A 9,450-nucleotide genomic window follows, 5' to 3' on the forward strand; every position below is an offset into this window, starting at 1 on the left:
TATCTTCCATGAAATCACCACACAGAAATAGTAACACACCACCACCTTCTTAAGCCAACATGCTACAGTACCTCCAGGAACTCCAGATTGTCTTGTTGTACTTTCCTTGTCATAAATTAATAAAACTGACTATCCACAGCTGCAGGGATTTTTTAAATGCAATTATGGGTGGATATTCAAGGCACCGTCTTAGCAATGTAGGTTAAGACAGTGCCTTGCGTACCCACCTCTGTAAAATCCTTTATGAAAGATGTCAACTAAGAATGATGGCAATGATGGAGTGGCAGATGATGTTATTGAATAAATATTTTGACAGGTGGATATTTGAAATTGAAAAGTGTGACTCACAACTGTGCTCGTTGTTACCGTGTTGTGGCTCTGCAAATAGAACATGAGATTTTATGCATTTTAACTTGCAGGGTAAATATAATGCCAGGTTTATACAACCTGAACCTGGATTTATAAACAGTATACTAAACCAAGAGATTTTATGTACAGATCCTGATACTAAATACATGTTGTGCTCATATTGAAGCTTGTGGGACACCTTGTGCAAGCTTGGACTGAAAAAACAAACAGCCAGAGTGCAGCGTGAAAAAATAAGGCTCACACATCTGAGAGAAGCAGAATGTGCAAGGGCATTGTTCTGGCTCACAAGTCCCAATTTACAACTGGGCTCTGTTCTCAGATATACCATCCCTCCCAGCAGGCGCTGAGTGTGAAGAATGGTGATGGGTGATGTTGGTCCAGTGTTGTGGAGGCATTTGTGAGCATGGACGAGGACTTTGAAAATGATACTTTTGTTGATGTGCAGCCAGTGTAGGGATCTGAGGTGGGTGGATATGTGTTTGTGGCGAGGAAGGTTGAGGATGAGACGTGCGGCTCCGTTCTGGATTCGCTGGAGTTTTCTTTAAAGATTGTCTGTGGTCCCTGCGTAGAGGGCGTTGCTGTAGTCCAGTCTGCTGCTAATGAGGGCGTGGGGGACTGTTCTTCTTGTTTCTAAAGGAATCCATTTGAATATACTACGGATCTACAGTTATATTTTAGAGAAAAGTAATTTCTGTATATCTTGAATCCATAATTTTACCAATACTAAATAGACATTAGATATGTATATTTTAATCTAAAGGTACATAGAAAAAACAGTAAGTGAGGATTCCAAGTTCAACATTAGGTTGATGACATTTCTTACATTGGGCATTTTTAGGTATAGTTTAACTATTTGTTTTTGTGCAATTGTAGACAAACAATGTAGTCAATGTATTGTGTAGAGTGGATTGACCATTTATATGCTATTAAGGCTTATTGCCCATTTCTCAGGGGTTCTCAAAGGTGAAAAGTGGTTAACTCTCCCAGGGCGATTGACAGTGGTAACTTATACTCGTACTAAGTTACACATGTAAGTATAGACTTAGGGCCTGATTCTAACTTTGGAGGACGGTGTTAAACCGTCCCAAAAGTGGCGGATATACCACCTACCGTATTACGAGTTCCATAGGATATAATGGACTCGTAATACGGTAGGTGGTATATCCGCCACTTTTGGGACGGTTTAACACCGTCCTCCAAAGTTAGAATCAGGCCCTTAGACTTTTAAGTAACTTTACTACTTTTGGCTATTTACCATTTACTAAGTATAAAGTAACTCAAAAGTGTAGATTAAAGGTCTACACCCCCCACCCTTGAAAACAGGGAATGAATCCCAATAAGTTACTACTATCAAAAAGCCGCAGTGGTAAATGTAGTACAACACATTTCCAACCAATCACACTGCAGCACCCTCCCATAGAAAATAATGGAGGGAGGGACTTAAAATAGCACATATTAGTAAACAGTTTTAAACTAAATCATCTATTTCATATCAGTTTATGATAAAATATTCCAATAACCTAATTATTAATCAAAAAATAAATGTAACTAATTATTTTGTAAAACGATTACCTTCTTTTAGACTAATTCTATACATAACGTTTGTTAGTTTTTTTTTAAATAAATCTTAAGGAATAATGCTAATGTAAGTTTAATATATTTAAATCCATTAAATATTTAATTTAAAATTAAGAAAGTAGTGACAAAGCATGTTTTACTTGTTTCTTTATGTAAAATAAATATATATATTATATTAATTTACAATCATATTTGACTTGAAAATGGTTTACTAATTTTTTCAAGTTAAATTATATGGTTTACTTTTCCCTATACTTTCCCAATACTTTATGAAAGGGATTTCTCAGATGGTGGAGATCTCCCTATAGTAATGTACAGGGAAAGCTCAAATGTCTGTTAAACATGAAAAAAAAATCTAATAATATATGTTTGTTATGGTAATAATCTACATTAATTCTATATTTATTTTAAATCTAGAACAAAATAAAAAATGTTACAGCACTATAAATATAATTTTAATTTATAATTTGTTTATTTTATATATATTAAATTATAAGAATTTTTTGACAAATACATTAAAATAAAACCTCTTTGAAAGTAAAGAGTAGGTGCACTCCTTCTGTTCAGAAGGAGAGTGTTACAAAGAAGGTGCCCATAGGTGCCACATTTATGCCTGACTCTAGTCTGTGGAAAGAGGTGTCTCCTGGCCTCTTCCTAGCTAGTCAAGCAAATGTTCCCAGGGTTAACCCTACCCACCTTTGCTGCAATTCCTCTGTGCTCTACTGCAATCCAACCCAGAGTGATCCTGACTCACTAAAGTCTACGTGTTCGGCTTTTAAATATAATAATGCACCCTGCCTTCTGGAATGCGTGGCATACATAGGGGTCATTTTATGATAGTTAATATGGAGGGATATTAACTGTCAAAGTGTTTATTTTGATAGACCAGGACGTTGTTTTAAAACTGCAGCAGCCAGACTCAGTTGTAGGCCTGGAATGATGTTTGTATTGTCATACTAAAGGATTGCTCTGTAGTGCTGTAGGACGTAGGTGACATATAACTTTATATGCAATGGGTGAACTTTGGACATCGAATACCATTGTCTTAATATAAAGATAATTATGCTAATAAGGGTTTTACCCAATGTTGGCATATTTTAGGAATCAGAGCGCCTGTACAAGTGTGGTTAGTTCTGTCCCAGGATATAGGGTCAGAGTATCCAGGAGCATGCATCCACTAAACCAAGGGTGACCACAGAAAAAGATGCAGTTTCTCATAATGATTAATCTGCAGAATTGTGTTAAAAGCTGTACTATCTTTAGCTTGGGTGGTGTAAAGGGATTAGGCTTGGGGTAACCAAGCATGAATCAAAAAAATGTGGCTGAATGAGGCTGCTTAGCCATAGCCTTAGAATAGAGTGATTCAATCTGATAAAAGCTAGAGATCAATTCTCACCAAATCATTTGTTGGTGTGAGTTCTTATAATGTATTGCTAGCGTGTTCAGTAGTCAAGATTCTACCATCTGAGCGTATGTATATTGTTGGTGGCCAGCATATTGCAAAGTAAAACAATTAATACCAGCTTTCATTGCACCCCATACTATAATCTTACATTGTGATTGATATTTAGCTTCTAAAAAGCATTTCACACAATTCTTAATACAGGAACTAGCTGCAGTGTTTGATACTTTGGAATAACAAGATTAGGTGAATATTAGGTGATTTTGTGATAGCAATTAATTAGGGATTTTCAGTTTCTGCTACTGTTTTCTTTATTTATTGTTGTTCTTTTGCTTTTCGTTGAGCTCAGTGGTGCATTAGATGGGACAGAGGGTGAGAAGTTAGGAACTGACTGAAGTGTTAATGGTGTTACATATACTTCGAGTGATTGAAAGTGTTTCTGGACAGAAACATTTTTTATAGTAGTTGCAGCCTACTTTTTAGTGGTAGATGCTATCCCTAGTTATGAAGATGTCACGTATATATTAAAAAACATAAAATATAATGAAATGAAACTGATACATATTGAAATTAACACAAAACACAAAACATCATAAAATATAGTTTTAATTGAAATTATTATTACACACATGAAATGTCAAATTAGACATCTTGGAATGACTGTGACAGATTTTAAAGTAAAACAAAATAAACTGAGAAGAAAACGACCAATGCTGAAATGTATGTGACATGCAGTCATATTAAGTCAAAACACATTGATATAGATAGTATGGTTTAAAACTGTGTTGGTGTTCCACTATCTTCATACCATGGTTTCAGGATCTCTTATTTCCTCTTGTTTTAGCTGTAGCATCAGTAGCACATATCTGGACTTCTGTTCTTTTTATATCGCTAGTTTAGCCATAGGGCTAATGGTAGGATGTAGTGCTTAATGCTTGATGCTGGAGGTCTTTACGAAGGCTAGTATAAGTCATCTGGACTGATTGGCAGCGATTAAATGAAAAGTACATATAATCAAAAGAATCTGGCATATTTTGATATAGTACACATTGAACAGCACCAGACGAGCACTGGAATACATAAAATGTGCTTTGAAATCATTATGACAAGTGTTGACATAAATTTTATATGAGCTGAAATGAACAGGGCATGTTGAAATTAAAAGAACATGTACTGGAAAGAATATGGAACACATTGAATGAATATTACACTAATTGAAAATAACTTTACAGTGATGTTAATAAAAGATTAATCAATGCAATACTGAAAATAGCTCTTTGTGCAATGAAGTGATCTCTTTCATGGTTGTGTACCACTCAAAATGGAATACGTGCACACGGAACAGCAGTAGTTTATGCCACAAAACATGCAACATAAGGTGCGTGTGCCGAGACAGAGGTGTTGTGTGCAAGGAGCAGGACCCCAGAGACAGGCAGCATGTAGCTCTTGCAAATAGAGCTTATTGAAAATGTTCAGGATCTACATGGTATACCTTGAAGGATTCAAGGGAATGTGGGAAGCATGGGGCATCTGGGCACACTGGGAGGGGCTTTAAACACCTGGAAATGTTTCATTAAGGGCTTGTCACAGCTTTACATACAGCATGAAGGTAACTTCGATGTTATAGTTAGGAAACAGAACTGAAAAAACAGAGAACTTCACTTATTAAACCAAATTTTACAGGGACGTTATAGCTGTCCTCACGTTATAAATCTACAAGACAATAGGAATTCACCTGTTAGAGTTATCTCAAATAACTATAACTCGTCCCCTAAGGTAACTATCAATCACACGCCATCCAGCTTCAGCTGAGTACCAGAAAAAAAGTAAAAAAATAAGAAAAGGGACCAGGGTAGAGACCGCCCCAGAGCAAAAAAGCAGTTTTAAAAAGAAAGTTTTGGTGGGAGTCACGGCGGATCTGTGGATCCACAGAACATAAAAAATAAATAAAAAAAACAAGCACAGTCCCGGATCCACCATCTCCCTTGGGCATCATTACAAATCAAATGCTTGCAATTATGTGTGCAGGAAAGACACATGAATACATTGCAAGCAGGAAGCTGCTATTTAAAGCAGCTCCCTGTTTGAGGGAGCAAAGCCAGCTCCCACCGGATGTGGGGAGCCAGCTAGGACCATGGGGGCCTTAAGGCTCCACCCGCAGTCCTGTCACACTCTCTCTTCTATCCTATAATGGGATGGAAGAGAGAGATTGTCATTGCAATGGTGTCTCCAGGCAATGACTTGAAAGAGTAAGACTAGCTAGATGCTTGGTACAAATATACTAGTTACGTTTGGATGCAAAGTGAACCAGAGTCACTTCTGGCCTGATGGACACGGTCTTGATCTGTCACTCAGGAGGCTGAAGGTTCAAGTACTAGTATTGCTTGGCAGTATGTTTGCTTAATTAGTGGTGTGTTTACTGTTAAACCTTCCTGGTGATGGAACATTCAATCCCATGCATGGGTTGCATGTCATAGGTATGTCTGGAATCATCACAGTATGGAGTCCACTATAGCCTAAATGTTAAGGACACAGACCATTGCACTGAAAGGTGAGGGTTGTAGATTTTTGTATTTGTCCAGCAATATCTCATTCTAAGTATATCAGTCATCAAAGCCTAAAGAAATGTATCTCTCTCCATCTCACTCAATATCACTTTTTCAATCTCTTTCACTCACTCACCCACTCGCCCCCCAGACCGTTATACACCCACTCACAGATCCACTCAGACACTCACACACCCTCTCACAGACCCACTCAGACTCTCACAGACCCACTCACAGACCCACTGAAACCCTCATCCACCCACTCACAACCCACATAGAAACTGACACACCCACTAAGACACTGATGCACTCACTCTCACACCCAGACAGACACTCTAACAGCCACTCTCTCTGCCAGATACACCCTTTCAGACGTATTCTCACACCTAGAGAGACAGGACATGGGGGAGGGAGCACACTGCCTCTTAACCCAACACAGTTCACCCCACTGCATCCTAGTAAATGCTGTATGCATACTTCAGGGTTGCTGAAGTTTTTTAACAAAGTTTGTGCTGTTATATCTAGACAAATGTTTCTGGGTGGAGCCCTTCATCGGTAGAGAGCAGAAGTAGTAGAGAGGAGAGAAAAGTAATCTGTGGTTGCTGGTATGCTGCCCAAATATTCACAGGTCACAGTACCACCCCAGAGGCACACAGGTGCATCTCAGGTGAGCTTGTCAGCTCCATGGCTGAAGTGAGCCTTTTAAACACAAGGGGGGAGGGAGATCACTGCCTCTAAACCCAGCACAGTTCACTCCATTGCATCATGGTAAATGCAGTACGGTTACTTCAAAGTTTCTGTAGTTTTTTCGCCCAAATCGGTGCAGGCACTGCTGTTATCTTTAGACACGTGTTTATGGGTTTAGACCTTTATCAGTAGAGAGCAGAAGTAGTAGAGGACAGAAAAAAGTAATCTAAGGTTGCTGGTATGCTGCTCAAGTCTTCACAGGTCACAGTACCACTCCACAGGCACACAACCTGGTGAGCTCATCAGCTCATTGGCTCAAGGGTGCCATTTAAAGACAAGGAGTGAGGGAGCACACTGCCTCTCAACCCAGCACAGTTTTGATGATAAGACTGTGCAGGAACGGGCACAAGTTATAGTTACCTTAGGGCATGAGCTGAATGTCTATGGTTTTGTATATCCCTTTAACCTCCTTGTAACCTTTGTTTTTTTAAGTGAATTCCTGTTTTTTTACTTCTATTACATAACTATAAATTCCCTGTAAGCTTTATATAAATATATATATATATATATATATATATTTTTTTTAACCTAACTATAAAATCCCTGTAAGCTTTATATATATATATATTTATATATATATATGTACATATATATATATATATATATATATATATATGTATATATATATATATATATATTTTTTTTTTCCACTTGTTGTGAACTAGAAAAGGAAGCACATTTCCACACTGGAATTTCTGCAATGCTGTGTTTATTCAATTTTTTTATTCCAGCATCTCTCTTCATGCGTTTTGGCATGACGCCTTGATCATGGGTCCCTCTATTCCTATTTTGAGTTTGCTAATGTTTGCTTTAATCATGAAAATCCTAGTAGTTATTTTTTACAGTAGGTTAAGGTATTTTAAAACCTTAACCTTACTGGCTTTGGGGTAGGATCCTCTTATTCACTGCTTGTCATCTACTTGGGCTGTTGTCTTCCATGCACTTATCTTCCAGATATGTTTAGCCCACAGACAGTGTTGTGAAATTTTTGGTATTTGCTTTGTCCTCAGAGGCCTGGCTATATCTGAAACCCAGGGCTAGCAGAATCTAACAGCAAATGATCCAAACAGGGGAGGTTACCCAGCAGCACAAACAGTCACAAAGTCAGCAGTTCCTCTTCTTGCATCACAGCCTATATTAGATCTACCTATGACTGAGCGCTACATTCAAAAGGGTAAACCCTAGAACCTCGCTGATTTCTAAAATCATAGTATCAATTTGGGAATAAAATTGAAAAGGTGCAAATGGTACAAGAAACATCAATGTTAGAATCTACCAAATTCTGGGATACACCCTCAGTTATAAATACAATGTATTCCTGCAATACATACATTGCAGGTCTGTCTTTGTGTTTCTTAAATACTATTATGTACTCTTTCCCTTCCTCAGGGTGTTTTTAAACTCTGTGTTTTTCAGGCAGTATATAATGGGATTACAGAGTGGAGTTAAAGCAACATATAACAAAGACAACACTTTGTTGTATTTTACTGAAGCCGTTGATGATGGTCTCATGTACGTAGAACAGATAACTCCATAGAATAATATAACCACAGTGAGGTGGGAGGCACAGGTGGAAAAGGCCTTGCGTCTCCCCTCCGTAGACCGGATTTTCAGGATTGTTGAGATGATGTTGATGTAAGATGTGATAGTTAAAGCAAAAGGTGCAACTCCAACTAGAGTACCCACGACATAGCTTGCTGCTTCAATATCACCAGTGCTGCTACATGAAAGCGTCATTACCACTACGACATCACAGAAGAAGTGGTTGATTGTGTGAGACCCACAGAATGAGAGCCTAGATGTTAGTACAATGTGTGGTATTGGGTCTATAAGACTAAATAACCAACATACGGCAGCTAGCTTCAAGCAAACTACATCATTCATGATGGTCACGTACCGCAAAGGGTTGCAAATGGCCACATATCGATCATAAGCCATGACTGCAAGAAGGAAGAATTCTGTAGACACCATGAACATGAAACAAAACATCTGCAGCAAGCATCCATTTAGAGAAATGTGTGTTACCTCCAGAAAGAAGTGAGCCAGCATGTTTGGAAAAATCATTGTTGTATAACTGATGTCCAGAAAGGCTAAGTTTGTGAGGAAAAAAAACATTGGTGTGTGCAATTGTTTGTTCGAATAGACAATCACCATGATAAGAAGGTTCCCCAAAAGTACCAGGATGTAAATCAGCAAAAAGGACAGAAAAAGTGGAACTAGAAGATGAGGAAAATCATAAAAACCCACAATGATGAACTCTGTCGCTGAAGTTTGATTTTCTCCTTTCATGTGTCTTCGAATGTTGTATTCCAGAGTTGGGATATCAAGAATATCTGCAAATAAAGAAAAAAGGAAAGTCAATACGCAAAACGCACTGTTTTGGGAGGGGAAAGTATGTGGATGTTTAGAAGTCACAGTTCATATGTTTACTATCAGAAATAAATGTATTTAATTTGTTACACAAAATAGGTGACAAGTAAGCCATTACTGGTTTGTTCTGATTATACTTTCTTTTTTCATTTTCATGCGGTAATGATTAGGCTGCATGATGTCTATTGCCAATTTATGTTATTACTTATGTTATAGATTTTACTATTCAAAACTTGTCTAGAAGATACAATCAATCCAAGCACCCACCAATAAGAAATGTTCTAAATTGTTGCAAATTAAGGGATGGTTGTAACCCTATGTACTACTGTAAGAGCTGGCAGCTTTTACAATAGGTGCTTCTGACCAATGGTTAAGTCTGGCAAAGCAAAGATCTTATGTTAAGAGCAAATACACAGAGAGTATGTGAATGTTGTAGTG

The 9,450-nt window shown here is 37.9% G+C and overlaps 1 protein-coding gene across 1 annotated transcript; it reads right to left on the reverse strand.

Moving 5' to 3' along the window:
• Positions 1 to 8,007: 8,007 nt before the first annotated feature.
• LOC138246794 (olfactory receptor 5V1-like) lies at positions 8,008 to 8,931 on the reverse strand. The gene has a single exon (XM_069201555.1). It carries the CDS (start codon positions 8,929 to 8,931, stop codon positions 8,008 to 8,010), a length of 924 nt encoding a protein of 307 aa, XP_069057656.1.
• Between the last annotated feature and the right edge of the window lie 519 nt (positions 8,932 to 9,450).

This window comes from Pleurodeles waltl, chromosome 7 (assembly GCF_031143425.1).
Source record: "Pleurodeles waltl isolate 20211129_DDA chromosome 7, aPleWal1.hap1.20221129, whole genome shotgun sequence".
Classification (NCBI taxonomy): Eukaryota; Metazoa; Chordata; class Amphibia; order Caudata; family Salamandridae; genus Pleurodeles; species Pleurodeles waltl.

What these genes read in the sequence shown, in the direction of transcription:
- LOC138246794 (XM_069201555.1), bottom strand. Translation starts at nt 8,931, where the DNA reads ATGAAAGGAGAAAATCAAACTTCAGCGACAGAGTTCATCATTGTGGGT.